This window comes from Folsomia candida, unplaced genomic scaffold, assembly GCF_002217175.1.
Source record: "Folsomia candida strain VU population unplaced genomic scaffold, ASM221717v1 Fcan01_Sc008, whole genome shotgun sequence".
Lineage (NCBI taxonomy): Eukaryota > Metazoa > Arthropoda > Collembola > Entomobryomorpha > Isotomidae > Folsomia > Folsomia candida.
This window is the reverse complement of record NW_019091200.1, coordinates 1,138,399-1,155,470: the sequence shown is the minus strand read 5'-3', so window position 1 is coordinate 1,155,470 and position 17,072 is coordinate 1,138,399. Positions and strand designations below refer to the sequence as shown.

Below are 17,072 nucleotides of genomic sequence, written 5' to 3'. Positions count from 1 at the left end.
CGGTAATAATGCATGCATACATACATACGTAAAATATGTATGTATGTACATACACATGTAAAAGGAAATAGTAAATTTTTAATCAGTAGAGAACTTTCATCTCCAATTTGGCAAGGCAAGACCAAGTCGTCGATTTAGTATGATTGAACAAAATGCAATGCAGTAGCCAAGCCCATAAATAAATACTTGAAGCAACTTTCTTTTCAAGAATTCACATAATTTTACTTGCAGTTAACTCGTTACTTACTTTTTTTAAGAAATTATAATAATCATTCTAATTATTTTAACAGGCATTTGCGAAGATTAAACATGATTAACGTAGGGCTCCATACCTCATCGCCAAAATCTTTAAAATCAGCACGTTGGAAATCATTTTTGGGTTCTGGGAATTTGTTTTAAAATTCTGAACTACAAATATTTTTTAATTGGCAACGACCAGTTTGTCGTCCAGAATTTCAAAATAGGCAAATCCCCAGATGCCAGAAATGATGAAAAATGTGCTGATTTTGACGATTTTGGTGTTGAGTCCTAACCCTAAGTGAAGGTTGAACTTGTACAAGATATCAGTCAAATGACGGTGAATTTCCGATTCCAGTCGAATTTGAGACCCAGTTTGCTTCCCTTATATGGGCCAAGATCAAACGTCATGCGAGTTGGGTAGTCGATGGGTTTTCCATTCCTCGAAAGGGACACGCTAATTGGTCCGTTGTTCTGGGAAAATGTGACCAAAATCCCGTAACCTCGTGAACTTATGCTGGAAGGAAAGTTGAACGTGATGCGAGGCCAATTATGCTGGATTTTGAATTCCGTAGTAGCCTCCTCCACTCCAGAATTGATCTTGAAGTGGGTGAACTTCTCATTTTCGGAGATACTGAATCGCAATCGGACGTCTTCAAGGTGACCGATAAGCACGACTGGCCATACAGCAGGTGGGGCAGAGTCCCGGTCAGCTTCATTTTTCATGGGTGCGTCGATGTCGTCTTGTTGGGCCATACTTTCATGAGAGGCGGGACGTATCCCCATCAAATCGATACGCGGCGGCATTATCTGCAATAAGATCGGTGCAGATCAGAACATCAGATGTGCTAAATCATTTAATTTATGTACGTCAATTTATTATAGGGCGAAACCCTGGAAAGCGAAGACTTTGTTCGTTGTCTGTCTGTTTGTCTGTCCGTCAGCAGGATAACGGGAGAACGCATCAAGATAATTAAATCAGTTTGCAGTATCATACATATGACCCCAGGGGAGGATCTTACCAGCTTTTGGGGTAAATCGGACCCCCCCCCCTCGAGGTCAGGGGGTATGGTCACATACTTTTTGGGGAATTACTAGTTTCACCCTATTACTACATTTTGTTTGTAACGGTTTATTACCGTGCAGGATGGACCACCGGCATTCTCAGAGTCAACTTTATCATCAAGATCCATTGGCGTGGTGGTCACATTCTTGGCCGTGTTTGCATCGCCGTCTCCGCCACACGGCTCACCAAACATGTTAATATTGGGCTGGAGGAGGAAACTTAAAAAATTCAAGTGAAGGCTGAAAATTTGACAGATATGCAAATATTGATGTATGCAAATTAATATTATTTACGTCTGAAGTCATATCAATGTGTATTTTAGGACTTGGATTTTGCTTATGTTTGCAAAAAAATTCATACATATAGATATTTTTGCAGAATTCTTGTCTCGAATTTTGGACATCAATCATTTATTTTATTTTTTCTCTCGGCATGAAACCCTAACAATAAATAAATAAAATGAATAAAAATAAAAATCTCATCGCATCAACTTATCCTTCTTCAATTTAATTACGCACTTTTGCACCTTATCAAAAAAATAAGGAAAACGTATTCATAATTACACTTTGCCATTCATCATGTATTAAAAAACATGAGATATCAATTGTGCTCTTGAGATTCGTATGTATCTAAATAATAATAATGGTCCACCAGACCTTGAAATCAGAATGTATGTACATACAATTTGTTATTATGCAACTACCCAGGAGGACTCCGAGCCGTATAATCAGTTATGTATAACTTGAGTTCAATTAAATACCAAATAAAATTTAATGACCTCTACCCAAAAGCATTCATGATTTCCAGCAGAAAAAAAATTAATATACAAGTACAAATCGAACTCTCCAATTCAAAATTGTACGAATAACGAGCTATACATGCATACGTAAATATCTACAAATTATGCATGTGTAGTATCTCATCTTCTATACGTACTCACAATCGCAATCTGTCCATACACATACAAATTACTACTTTGTATCAGTATCAAATTGATGCACTTTTACAGACATTGACTGACACCACTATGTAAATTCACAATAATAATATTTGCATGCATGCAGGTATGGCATGTCATGTTCCATTACTTGGAGTTATTTGCAATTTCTTTTAACATAAATAAGTAACCATCCTTATTCCGTCTTATTCACCATCTTCTCATCTCATCCATCAAAATAAATATGTAAAGATCTCGAGATTCCATTCCGCTGCACTCCGGTTTGTTCAATATACATATTTGTATACATTCCACTACTTATGCAACATCATCATCTCCAGTCAAAAAATTGTATGTGCTACTAAATATTTCTTCTCTCTAACAGTCAGCCTCAGGTGATTCCTATAATAAATCCTCCCTTTTTCAGTGAGTAATTGTTAGTTTTTATCCTCCATAAACACTGCTATTTGCCTTGCGTGACTATTATATCATCGACGCCACGGCCACGCGGATCGGCTCATAAACTGCTCCAGAGATGAGATTAACTCTATTATTCCCACGAGTGAGTGAGTCAATCGGTGGCATTTAATCGAATCGCAGTCACAGGTCACAGGATCATTCCCGTCAGAATTTACATAATTTTCCTTGTGATACGACACACCTAAATTATTTACTATTGAAATCAAAGGGAACAATTAAAACAAAGCCAGATCCGACCAGACAGAATTTGTATTGTTTATTTATCTCGTCATGATAAGCAAATATTAGTAACACGACGGTATTATTTAGAACTTATCATTATCCGGCATTAGTTTGCCTCGTGGGTCAGGTGATAAGTGTGATATCAACGGACTCGACACACATTTCGTTTACATAAGCGTATTCGTTTTGCATAATAACAAATAAGATTCATCAAAAAAAGGCAGACATAACACACCAAAAAACAACTAACAAAGGGATATAAAGTTCCAGGTACTGTTGTTCTTGTGGAATTGAGCGTCATAAAAAAAGGAAGAAGAAAAAGGTTCGACTCTCTGGAAAACATAGTCGTAAAATCAGTTCCTTTCTACTGCTTTGTCTGTCCAGTCGGTAATGAAGTAAAATTGTTTGTAGGAAGAGAAAAACTTGAAATAATTCCGGAAAAATATGGCGTTTTTACTATCCCTCCCCTGGAATTGGGGAACAAGTGAAATTCTCGTCGTAATCGCTGCGATAACTTATTTCTATTTTTGGTGCACGAGAAAACCCCCAAATTTTCCACCAGGTAAGACAACATAAACTTTAATTGTTGCATAATTTAGATGTGAGAAAGAGCTTTCCGTGCTAATTTTTAGGTCCACGAAGGCTCCCACTTCTCGGAAATCTTCACCAGTTGGGTTCCGAACCGCATAAGGCGTTCATGAAAATGCAGAAAGAATACGGCGACATGTTTTCCATTTATTTTGGGAATAATCCGTAAGAATTTTATTCTTATTTTGATTTCATAATATTTATGTCATGAAAAATGTTGCAGTGCGGTTATAATAAACGATCCAAAGCTGTTACGAGAAATGTTTTCCGAAGCCGTGTTCAGCGGTCGGGCCAATTTTTTGAAACCCTTCCAAGATCGAACCGGTGGAATTCCGAGAGGTTTGTTTATGCGGATAAGCACTTATCTAAGTTAGTGATATAGAAAAACTCATGCCTGGCACCTTTTAGGCGTCATCTTTACCCACGAAGCCACTTGGGTCGAACAGCGTCGCTTTGCTTTGAAGACTTTAAGAGATTTCGGGTTCGGAAAAAAATCAATGGAGTCGATGGTTCAGCAAGAGGCGACCGAGTTGATTGAAACTTTTCGAAAAATGGCAGGAAAACCGATCCAAACTCAAAATAAGTTTAATGCCGCTGTGCTAAACGCTCTGTGGACGTTAATCACTGGAAATCGGTATTCTCACGACGATCCCATGCTGCACGATCTTATCAAGCGACTTACTTCGTACGTTGTCATCTTACCAGTTAAATACTTATTGATAAGCGGTTATCTTATTCGGCACAATATTTCCTTTAGGACCGTATCATCCTCCCGTGCTGCTGGTGCCATCCTATTTTTCCCATTCCTCTACAAACTCCGGGTGTGGTTTCCCTTCCTCTTCGGACCTTCTGCCGCACAGAGAACGGAGGTTAAAAATCAAAATTAAATATGTTAGATTAATTTTTGTCTAATTAGTTTTGTTAATTAGACGCAAAAAAAGACGTTGGCCTTTATCCGACAACATATCAAAGAGCATCAGGACACTTATCAGGCTCACGCCGTCCCCAGAGATTTCATTGACGTGTACTTGGGTGAGATGGAGAAAGCCGCGGTGGGGTCCAGTTTCGACGGGGAGGAAGGAAGTACGTTCACATTATTTATTTATTTCATGGTGGACGATTTTTAATTTTTTTGTGCCTCAGTAAAAAATCTTGTGTACACAATGCTCGACCTATTCATTGCTGGAGCTGAGACCACTTCGACCACGCTGACCTGGATGTTTCTTCTGCTCGCTTTGAATCCCCAACCACAGGAGAAACTATTCGAGGAAATCGACAGTGTCGTGGGAAAGAGTCGTCTCCCATCGTTGCATGATCGACCCAAGTGAGAACAATTAGATAATTAATTAATTAATTAACGAACAATTAGATAACTGAAAGTCATACTAGGCAGTTAGCAAACCTACGTTTTTAAAATTTCTGTAACTTTATCTCTTGAGTTGGGTCAAAATTTCCGGAACCGATCTTGAAATCTCTCTTGCCTGTCTTCTGAGCATTTTTCATACAGTTTCTAAAAATTTTAAAAACGTAGGTTTACTAACTTCCTAATAAATTAAATTCAAAATTAATTTTATCCTCCATCCAGCATGCCGTACACGGAAGCCGTGATCATGGAAGTCATGCGGTTCAGCGCGATGGTTCCCACCGGCGTGTTTCACAGCGTCTTGGAGGACACAACCTTCAAAGGCTATTTTCTCCCCAAGAACACCATCATCGTTTCCAACTTGTACGCCTGCATGAAGAGCCCCGCAATTTGGGGGGATCCAGACACCTTCCGGCCAGAACGTTTCCTTGCTGGCGATGCCAAATCCGTCGTACGACACGAAGCCTTGCTCCCCTTTTCCACCGGGAAACGAGTCTGTCTCGGCGAAAGTTTGGCGAAAGATGAGCTCTTCCTCTTCACGGCGTGTCTCTTCCAACGCTTCAGAGTTACACCAGACCCCAACGGACCCCCACCCACGATGGATTATCATATGGCAACCGTCCTCATTCCCATGCCGCACAATCTGGTTGTTCATGACAGACAGGATGAGGAGTAGATTATAAACGTGTGCGTCACTTTGCATAATCCCTCCCTTTTCCATAACGGTTATATTACAGAATTTTTATTCCATAAAAGTTAGTCACATGGCATAAATAACCACCTTCCATAATACATTTTCTCATAAATTATAAAAAGGAATAACTGACTTCTAATTAAAAATTAGAAGTGCCGATTATAAATACATAAATTCGTAATTAATCTAATGGTAATTTTATTTATCAGAGTATAAGCTGTGTTCGCCGAGTTTGTATAAGAAATTATGCAGAAGAAAAAAATGTATCACGTAATTAATTATATTTACATCGTATAATTTTATTTAATATATATGTATAAATTTTGATTAAAATTAAATAAGTAACAAGGATTCAGTTTCATCTCAACTTTGTGCATGTAATAAAATTCTATAAATGTCCACATTTTTATGTAAATTTTTATTTTTACTTACATACATACTTACGTAAAGAAAAAAGTACTTTTCAGGGTGTATGGGAAAAATGAGAATTTCCTTTAAGCGAAATGTCAAGTTGCACAGTTTTGTAAACAACAAAAAACAATCAAATGTGTAAGCACCACACCGCTGTTGATATTTTTTTCTTACATTGCGAAACTTATTTATAAATTATAATTCGTTGGCATTAACTTTTAAACATATTAAAATTTACAATAAACACAAATTATTAATGATTAATTTGTAAAGCATTGCATTATCATGCCGAACTCTTCTCTTCAAAACGTGTCCTCTCGTCGCTTATCGTCTCCCTCTTCGTCGTCGTCATCGACATCTCCGCCGACGATGAATAACCCACACGATAACAATTGTGGTCATCAGCATATTCCAGTGACGAAGCATATTCACCTCCCTCCACTGCCTCCCTTGTCGCCACTCGGATTCGACATTGTCCTCACGCTCAACGGTCTTTTGTTCTACGCTTTGCAACTTCTCCACCTTTATCGAACCGTGTGGTGGTTACCGCAGAGTTTCAACAGTGGGGGTGGTGGTGTGGTAAGTTGATAAGTGATATTAAAAATCAGGGCGGAAGGCTTTGTCAAAATGCTGGATTTTAATTTCCGGTTAGGATTTTCAGGGCGTCACGCCCACAAAAAGACGAGAATCTGCATGGAGAATAACAATACAACAGTCATACGAAATTACAGGGTTTGAGAAGAAATTAACTTTTTATATAATCTCACTGTCAAAATACATTGGTTTCACGATTTTTTAAAAATAAAGTATTTTGACAAAAACGTTAATTGCTTCACAAAACCTGTAATTTCGTATGACTGTTGTATTGGTATTCTCCATGCAGATTCTCGCCTTTTTGTGGGCGTGACAGCCCTGAAAATCCAACTCTGGGGAGAACGGAACTCAAAATCCTGCATTTTGAAGAAAAATTTTGCACACCTCGATAAAAATGCACAATTAATTTAATAATGCATGTACATTTTGATTTTGACGATTTGTGTAACGATTTCATAACAGCACCTCCACCTAATATCGCCTCACCTGGCGATCATCATCCTGACCGTGATGACCCGACGCATCGTGTACTTAATCTTGTCGAAAGTGATTTCTAGTCAAACCTTTCTCGTGTACAGTCTTGGGATTGGAATGATTGCCTCGATTGCATGGAATGCAGCGAAAATAGAGCATTTGACCTGGTTAAGGGTCATATACTTGTTGGGACCGTGAGTTAAATTGATTAAAATAATTATAAACCTGAAGCATAATGAAATTATTTGTTATTGTTAGGATTCCACTTCATCTTTACACCTACGGGCCGACATTAGTCCCCTTGTTCCATCAGCCAGATTACGATCCTGTTCAACCCCCCGAAAACTCGGTGCATCACACTTGCACGACACACCCACCCGCAATTCGGCAAGAGTGTGAACAACTACGGATGCAATTCAACAAAAGAATCAAGTCCGTTTTTTACTCTTGTTTTGTGACCGTGTATTATGGTTGCTTCGTTCCGTGGGGTTTTTGCAAGGTAAGGACAATTTATCGAGTCATAATTAGAGGTCTCTGGGTTCTCCCAGCGTATGATCTCCGATTTTGGCCAAATTAGCGTCAATTGATCACAAATTAATTTAGTTAATATGAAATTTGCAACAGACACGATCTGCCAATGCTCAGGTTTAGCGGATAAGTGCGTCCAAGAGGAGAAAACGCGCAGTTCGAAAGTGTAAAATTTGTCAACTTTATGAGGCGTTTTCTCCTCTTCAGATATAAATATCTCTGCCAAACCTGAGCATTGGCAGACCGTGTCTTTTGCAAATTTCATACTAATTAAACTTGCCATCGATTGACATTAATTTGATAAAAATCCGAGAGCATACGCTGGGAGACCTCCATTCAGAAAGATGGATTAAATAATTTATGTTATATTACAGCCCACTATCCACTACGACCTTCCCTTCGTGACCCAACACCTCCTCCTCTCGTCATGCTTTACATTCACGTTAATCTCATCCCGATCATTTTGTCCCGACATTACCGATCGGATGCATAAGGTGGCTGTTCATTTGGGGGCGTGGAGTCGTGTTCAGCCAGGAAATGTGGCATTATTGCATCAAGCCCAACAGTAATTTTACATAATTAATTATCATAGAAAACACTCAACTTTACAATTAATTTTCATAATTTCTCCATAGATGGTCACCCACCATGGCGTATACGCCCTCCTCACTGACCGCAGTCACCATCTTGACTCGAAAATATCTCTACCGCTCCACCCACAGCACTCCCACCACGACGGCGGACCCCTTAAATTCGTCCCATGCCAGATTTCATTCTCTCTTCTCGTCGTCAACCTTTCCCCGACTTTTGCTCGGTTTTCATTTAGCAATCGAATTACTCGCGTTGCTAATATTGTTCAAAACGAGTGAATGGTATCAACTAATTTCAGTCACGTTGCTACTAATCACGTCGACACCTACGCTGATCCGGCTAGGCAGAGATTTTTTAGTGGTTTGGAAATTGTATAAAGCAGAGGAATACATATTCGCGACCGTGGCTGGATAAACTGATCATGGTTTTTAAATATCTTTACCTAATCTTGTAATAGATGTAGACAATAGATGACTGTGTAGAATTGAATTGACCTTAAATTATGAAGAATTTAATAAATTTATAGAAAATTTTCGACTTCAAAACATCCTAATTGGTCGTGGTGATGAGTACAATATTGCGACATTTTGGAAGCACTACGACTGTTGAAAATTCATTCTAATCGAATGAAAAACGATAACAATTATGACGTGGCGAAAAAGTTGTGTTGAGACATGTAGACAACGACGAGGAACAAATTGTGTCGAAATTTCGTGCAAATCCGATGAGAAATGGCGAAATTACGACATAGCGGACCATTGCAAATAGGATGGGAATCTAAGTAAAATGACACGTTTTTGCGAGGAATGTTAGGTTGTTAAATCAACCTCGTGATCTTGAAAGATCGTCCTATACTTTATGCATGGAGCTTCGTGAAAAAAGATCATTGTCCATTCAGCTCATTTGCATAAGTCTCACATTGCCTCCTTCCGGACATACCATGGGTCACATTGAATGTGCAACTCTCATCAGAATTAATTAAGAAATGAGGTCGTATTTAGTTTCGGTAATTTAATCGATAATTCGACATTGAGCAATTGTGTTTCGAGTTTGAAAATACATGAATTAGAGATTTGACTTCTATAAGTATTCAGAACAATTAAAATGAATAAGAAATCCTTTCATTCACAGTCATTCATCTGAAATGATGGAATCCTTCAATCATTTTCATTCAAATAACAGTAATTTCAATTTCATTCACTATCATTCATATTTATAATCAGTCAAATGAATGAAGGTGAACAGGTATGTCAATGATGAAGTGATTTCGCATCTCAAATTTCCCTCACTGTGACAGCAGCTAGATTCCTGACCCCATAAGGTCACCGGCTCCTCGGGAAGTTGGTTGGGTGGTGGCGGAGGTGCTACCAAGGTGCAAGGTGTGGATTTTCGTGCACTTTTCCGCAATCGGATCACTCCATAATGTATGCAAATATTTAATGAAAATAGTGTGCAAATTAGTACGATTGCGAAAGTTGTACTCTGGAAAAAAGCATGATTCCTCAAACTTAAATATGAAAGTATTTAATCATAAACTGCCTCATTTTTGAACCATGTTTTTAAGCAAACAAAAAAAAGTTTACCAAATTGTGGACAAAATTTTCAATCTTCAATTTTATTAATCTTTCATCAAATCTGGTACGAATTAATTGGCTATTACAACACATGTACCTATTACAATTTGATATGGATTTAGAGCGATTTCATGGTGGTAATCCCTTAAAAGTTTTTCGATCAATCGAGATGGTGATCGAATAGCTGAAAGCTCGCCGAGTGGAGTCAACTACGTGGGCAAATCGAGCCTAACAAATATAAATATAGTACATACTTAAATTAATCAAGTAGCGAATCTACTCCCATCCATTTTTCGGGTGCAAGTAACCAGCAATCACACCTGTTCACTTTCATTCATTTGACTAATTATGATGGTGAATGAAAATGAAACTCCTTTCATTTGAATGAAAATGACTGAATGATTCCGTCATTTCAGATGAATGACTGTGAATGAAAGGATTTCTCACTCTTTTAATTTTTCACCCTATTCCTAATACATGGGGCGAAATAAGAAATGAAGTCGAAGTGAAGTGAAATGAATTTGAAATAGAATGACTGAATGTGAATAAAAATCTTCAGTTAGAAATCGGGATGACAGACTTTTGAATGAAAACTGAATTTTTGAACATGAACTTTCCTGTAACCCGCAAGAGTCGAAACACTACCCCGCATTTTAAATTACCTCTACAATTCCTGGCGTTTTGTTGCAAACCTCGCTCAAATCTTGAAAACGGTTCATGAGTCGGATGACTTGCTCGGCCAGGTGATCGTTATCGATTGGTTGATCATCAGCATTGGCAGGATTCAGAGAGAGGACGAAATCGAACGTGAGGTACTCCACGTGCGGAAGGTGGATGAAGCGTCGGACCAATTCTGGCGTCATAGTGGCGTCGTTATTGTTCACCGCGGGGGATTTTCTTCGGGGTTCGATTTCTTCAGTCCAATGAGCTCGTAAGCGTTCCCTGGTCTCCCAATCTGCGCCATGTGATGGAGCAAAGCCTCATCGCGGACTGCTTCATGGACCCAAACTTCAAAAGTCTGGAGGAAATGAATTCATAATTTTTAATAATTATTTAAAAATTAAGATAGGACTCGATGACGCATCACCTAAATCGTCAAGATCAACACATTTTTATTAATTTCCCACCTCTGGGAATTTATTTTAAAATTCTGGACGACAAATTTGCAGTCGGTGAGTTGATTGATGGAATGGCGTCGAGTTTTTTGAGCCAGTTTCGACGAGTTCCAATTTTTCTGAAGGTTTCTTAAACTTGAGATCTCCTCCTTCAAAAAGTGTCAAAATCTGGAGTGTGCATTTTTTTAAAAATTGGGAACAACCTGCTCTAACAAATTCGTCGTCCAGAATTTTAAAATAATTTCCCAGAGGCGAGAAATGATTAAAAATGTACGCCGATTTTGACGAAAAACTGACCCGAAGTTCCTGCTGGTTCTCCAAGATCCAAACGATATTCTCCAACGTGACTGGACTCAGGAGCGCGAGTCGGTTCAAAGTCGCCGGAAGTTTGGATACGTTTCTGATTTCAAACCGCAGAATGGTAAGAGACCTCAAGTTGTCAAAATCTGTAACAAATCGGTACTAACTTGGTGACCATTTTGTTCGATAAATATTATGGTTAGTTGTTACCACAGGGCGTATATGTATGTACGAAAAATCGCTTTAATACATACCTGTTCACTTTCATTCATTCATTTGCGTGATTATGATAGTGAGTGATGATGAATGAAAATGAGTGAAAGATTCAGTCATTTCAGATGAATGAGTGTGAATGAAAGGATTTTTCACTCTTTTAATTTTTCACCCTATGCTTAATACATGGGATGAACTAAGAAATGAAGTCAGATGAAGTGAAATGAATTTGAACGAAAATCACTCAATGTGAGTGAAAATCTTCCGTCCAAAATCGGGATTACTGAATTTTGAATGAAAAAAGTTTTTTTGAACAGGTACATATGATTCCAACAATTTTTCGTAAAAAAATACATAACCGCACTCTGGTCATTACGTTACCCGTCATCCATTTGCAGTCGACGTGCGGTACATCGCCAGGCTCCTCGTCATCTTCATTCCAAAGGGAAATCTTTTTTAACCCTTTATTCTTCGAAATGACATCCGCCATCCAGGCGAAGTTGTCATAATGAATGCCAATTCCGTCAATCGAGACCAAATTATGGGACTTGGCCTGCAGCGTGGCGAGGTCTTCGGCAGCGTCGACGAAGTCGGGCTCACTGAAGACTGCGAAATATTTAATTTTTATCACTATTTCACATACATGTTCAAAAAATATTTATTCATTCAAAGCCTTGGAAAAAATATTCATTCCTTATTCATAATTTGTAAAAAAAAATATTAATTAATTATTCAACATTTATTCATTTTATTAAAAATTCAATTCACAGGTGAATTGTCAACTTTCCCTCAAAATGAATGAAGGATTCTGTCATTTCGGATGAGTAAATGTGAATGAAAGGATACTTCACGCCTTCCAGTTTTCACCGTATACTGAATACATGGGGCGAAGTAAGAAATGAAGTCGGATGAAGTGAAGTGAAGTGAAATGAATTTCAAAGAAAATGACTGAATGTGAATGAAAATATTCACTCAGAAATCGGGATGACTGACTTTTGAATGAAAACTAAATTTTTGAACACTTTACTCAAATCCTTGAAGCGGTTCTTGATTCGGGTGACTTGCTTGGCCAGGTGGGCGTTATCCTTTGGTTGGTCATCCGAATCGGCAGGATTCAAAGTGAGGAAGAAAAATAGCCAGAGGTTCTCCACGTGCGGGAGGTGGATGAAGCGTCGGAGCAGTTCTGGCGTCAAAATGGGCTTATCCTTGGTCGCAGGGGGATTTCCGGGTCCGGTTTGTTCAGGCCGAGTAGCTCGTAGGCATTGCTCGGCTTCCCAATTTGCGCCATGTGTCGGAGCAAAGCCTCGTCGCGGACTTCTTCGCGCACGCCAATTATACAATTCTGCAAGATTGGGATTTAAACAATTTTGAAATTTCAAAAATAACGTAAGACTTGATGATCCATCGTCAAAATCAGCACATTTTTAATCATTTCTCGCCTCTGGGAATTTATTTTAAAATTCTGGGCGACTAATTTGTAGTGAGTGAGTTGATTGATGGAATGGCGTCGAGTTTTTTGAGCCAGTTTCGAAGAGTTCCAATTTTTCTGAAGGCTTCTCAAACTTGAGACCTCCTCCTTCAAAAAGTGTCATTCCCCTTATTTCTTGCACCAGAAACATTGAATGGAGGAGACTTATTTTTTTTCCCACAAAATGGAAAATTATTTATTAACATAAACATTGATAAAGTATGAAATACACTTAGTTGGCTTGGGGAGTAGAGGAAAAACCCGATGTTGGTGGGTTGGGAAAACCTTTACTTGATCCGGATAGGCGTCCGAGATCACCATTCGGCCCCTTACAGGATTTTTGTAAATAAAACGACCTATCATTTAAAATATAAAATAATTCTTCTAATCCTCGTTGACTGGGGACAGCTCCCATGATTGATGCCGCATTCCCGCGTTGAACTGCCAAACTGATCCGTTGAATGAGAAATGTTGTTGACATTGGTCCAGTGACATCCTTCATCCTCCTCCCAACATCTTGGACGAACTTCAACCCTTCCATCCCCCATACTCCTGATGTCTCGACAGCCACCGGAACAAAGATATATTGTTTTTCAAGTTCAGAGTAAAGTTTGTGTTTTTTGGTCTCGGCTAGTTTTGCTGCTGTGCCAGCATGTCTAAGTGTGTGAGAGAGATAAGAGGGGGCAAAAGTGTCTGTACATGTAAAGTCCCATATTAGTGAGCGTCCCTGTTTGTAAGGTATTAGTGTTAGACCATCCGGTCTTTTTCCATCTGTCCTACAACACCCTAATGGTTCCCTAATGCTTGGTATGTCTGCAGAAATTAAGGCTCTCTTTATTATGTCGTTACATTGTGTATGTCGAGAGTGCCTGCCAGCACTTTTTTTACATGAAAGGCCATGTAATCCTAGTTCATCTATTTGTGTACCACAAACACATTTATGGGGGAAACACAATTTTAAACCTAACCTCAAACCAATTGCAATCCTAAAGGAATTATCGTCTAAAAGTGTGCCTAAATTCCTGGATGGTAAAGCTTGCAACCATGCACCTGACTCTTTTGACCGAGATGCCAAAATCCTAGCGGTATTAATTGGGGTGGTGGATGAATCCAGGATACGTGAACATACTTGATTAAAAATTGGGATTTCCCATGATGATTGAATAGAGGAAATTGTACTGCGAGGTAGTTCATCACAACTAATCGACTTCCACAAGCCTTGCGCCTCGGTCACAAGTGAATCGGACAAAGCAGTGACATATGAGGGCAAAATTAAAGAAACCAAATCTGTAGTGGCAAATGAAGATGCAAGGAAGCATGGAGTTGCTAAAGTTTTCGATTGTTTAATTCCCAAACCTCCTAATTTAACCGGCAAAGCTATTTCTTCTAGAGATAGAGGATTAATTTGGCAGTTTGTAATCTGTTCTAAAGTATCATGGAGCAAAGAATCGAACTCTTGTAGCAAGTGAGGAGATTTAAAAATTGGGGCTGCCCTCAGTAGGTATACTAATCGTGGAATCGCTAAAGAATGTTTCAAGAGATAATACGCAATATGGTTGGGAATGGAGTTTAATCGACCTGCCATATTAGAAAAAGCGTTAATCTTTTTGCGAAAAACGTGCTCAATTGATTCATACGTTAAAGGCGCACCTAAAAGTTCAGCATTTTCCTGAGTCATACATGAAATACCTGGTGCAACTGATTGGAAAGATTCTAGTATACATTGCGTGTTGGTTTGTAGACCTAAAACTGAAACCTCACATTTATCAAAGTTTAATTCTAAACCTACTTCATTTGAACACGAGATAATATGTTTGAATTCGTCTAAAACTGTAGTAGGATCGCCACCTAATGTACCATCATCCAAGTACCACATATTAAATTCTGACCCTAAATTTGAAACGACTGGATGTAGAATCAAACAAAAAAGTGGTGGACCTAACGGATCTCCTTGTTGAACACCTCTACATGATTCAATTAAAGAAGAATTCCAGACAAGGCTGGATGAGAATCTATGGCACTGATTAATATAAGGATACAAGGTTGGTACAAGTTCGTGAACGGATGAAAGCAATTTCCCTCTATCCACCATATTAAAAGCATTTTTGAAATCTATTTTAAGAAAGGCTGTGGGTGACTTATGTGGAAAGGAAAAGAATCTACGGGCAGCGTGTGCTCCTGCTTCAGCACCATTTTTTACATTGAAACCTACTTGGACTGGACTAAAATAATCCTGAAAGACATGATTCATGACCTTGACACAAATTTTTGAAACTATTCTACGATAAGTGCAACCTACTGCAATAGGTCTAATACCACCTGATTTCTTTTTAAGGGCCGTCAGACTTGCGCCATAAATGAAAGGACAAATATCTAAAGGAACTTTTCCTGCTAACATAAAATTGCAAAATTTTGTCATAGATTCTAACAATTGAGTTCCTACGTCACCAGTATGTTGTGAAACTAAATCTTTCAGAATTTGTGGTCGTAATGCATCTAAACCCCCTGCTGAACCACTAGGAAATGAGAATATTGCTGAGATAACCTGTTCTACTGTTGTTGTAAAAGGTGGAATGTTAGGCTCATCTAAAACAGTAAAATTATCTAAAGGTTGTGGTGGGTGCTTTTCTACAAGTGTTTCCAGAGTTTCTGAAGAATTTGGGGCGATAATATCATCTGAAGTTAAAAGCCGAATTGCAGCACGAATATTTCCTTCGGATACTTTAGATATGACTTTTGGCCCAATGTCCTTGATGGTGTTACCTGGTTTATCATGGGCTGAATTTTGGAAGAGAGAGTAATGAGATAATCCTGATATGTATTTTTGTCCAAAGATTCAAATATGGATAAGTTGTTTCGGATTTTGCTATTAAGGCTTTGACCATTTTTAATATTTGCCTTTGATTCACATTGCAATGTAATATATGGAAAGGTCAAAAGGAGATGCCATGCCTCTGGAGTGTTTTCACTTATACATTTATCTACGGCGGATTTAAGAACTTGGGCTACAGGGATCCTACAGGCCTTTGGACATTGTTTAAGAGTAGGACAATTTTGCCTAAGAGATGAAATGATAGTTTGGAAATCAAAAACCGAGTCAGCACTGTGTTCTGATTTAAACTGAATCCCTACGTAATGATACTTCGAAGTGCCATTAAGTTCTGTCCTAATTCGTTTGGTCCTAATGTTTGAAGATGAATTTTTTATCAATTTACCCATTTCTGCATCGTTAATGGGTTTAAAAATGCCTAAGGAGTCTCGTCTATAAGCGTCATGTAATATAGCTTTCTCAATTACCCCCCCGGGTACTATGTGGTTATTTGGCCATTCTAATGTAAGGGATGTACATGTTTCCTTGCTAGATATAAAATTTGAAAGTGGTGTACTTAATGTAGAAATTGGTTGTGATGCACGTGGATTTGTAAAGGGGATTGACTGTGTGAGTTGAATATGTGTGCCTAGATAAGATTGATTTGCTGGCGACGATGTGTTTGAGTTTATTTGGGGGCCTATTTGTGTATCTATTTGGGGACAGTTTGCGCAGAACCAGTCACCTTCAGGAATGGCCTGCAAGAAAAGGCAAGAGGTGTGATACCAAATTAAACATGCATTACATAGAATCCACTCATCTGTTCCAATTGATGATGGTCCTGGGCAGCCCGAAACCGGGCAGAAAAGGTCCTCGAAAACGGGATTCAAACCCTCGGTGGTATGGGGGAGTGGTTGGGAGGATGTGGGAGGAGGAAGTTTTCTTGGTTTGGTCCTCTTCTTCTGCTTATTCCTCTTCTTTCTTGGTCCTGGATGTGGTCGTGGTGATGATGATGACGGCGGCGGCGGGGATGACGACGATGACAGCGGCAGCGGGGTTGACGACGATGAAGATGACAGCGGCAGCAGCGGGGACGATGACGATGACGGCGGCGGCGGGGACGATGACGATGACAGCGGCAGCAGCGGGGACGATGACGATGACGGCGGCGGCGGGGACGATGAAGATGACAGCGGCAGCGGGGTTGACGACGATGAAGATGACAGCGGCAGCAGCGGGGACGATGATGGCAGCAGCGGGGACGATGACGGCGGCAGCGGGGACGACGATGGCTGTGCAATGATTTTTCCGGTTTCAATTCGGTAAAATACTCCGTTGAATGGTGAGCTTCTATCGAGATCGGACGACTCAACTTTCGCAATTTGACTCCCACCGACAAACTTGACCT

The 17,072-nt window shown here is 39.3% G+C and overlaps 2 protein-coding genes across 3 annotated transcripts; both read left to right on the top strand.

The window, feature by feature from the left end:
- The first annotated feature begins 2,587 nt into the window (after positions 1-2,587).
- Positions 2,588-5,986, top strand: LOC110852911 (cytochrome P450 2J3). Of its 2 annotated transcripts, XM_022101085.2 has the most exons (10): positions 2,588-2,802; positions 3,207-3,264; positions 3,354-3,504; positions 3,575-3,695; positions 3,754-3,869; positions 3,939-4,215; positions 4,288-4,399; positions 4,460-4,613; positions 4,674-4,854; positions 5,116-5,986. In XM_022101085.2, the coding sequence occupies exons 3-10, from the start codon at positions 3,387-3,389 to the stop codon at positions 5,567-5,569; spliced, it is 1,533 nt and encodes a 510-aa protein (XP_021956777.1). In that variant the 5' UTR covers positions 2,588-2,802; positions 3,207-3,264; positions 3,354-3,386; the 3' UTR covers positions 5,570-5,986. The 2 variants fall into 2 exon arrangements, with proteins under 2 accessions (XP_021956777.1, XP_035710232.1); XM_035854339.1 differs by having other exon boundaries at positions 2,588-3,289.
- Positions 5,987-6,129: 143 nt separating this feature from the next.
- LOC110852912 (transmembrane protein 39A) lies at positions 6,130-8,738 on the top strand. Its single transcript, XM_022101086.2, has 5 exons — positions 6,130-6,577; positions 7,055-7,260; positions 7,325-7,565; positions 7,969-8,159; positions 8,230-8,738. Exons 1-5 carry the CDS (start codon positions 6,284-6,286, stop codon positions 8,597-8,599), a joined length of 1,302 nt encoding a protein of 433 aa, XP_021956778.1. The 5' UTR covers positions 6,130-6,283; the 3' UTR covers positions 8,600-8,738.
- Positions 8,739-17,072: the final 8,334 nt, after the last annotated feature.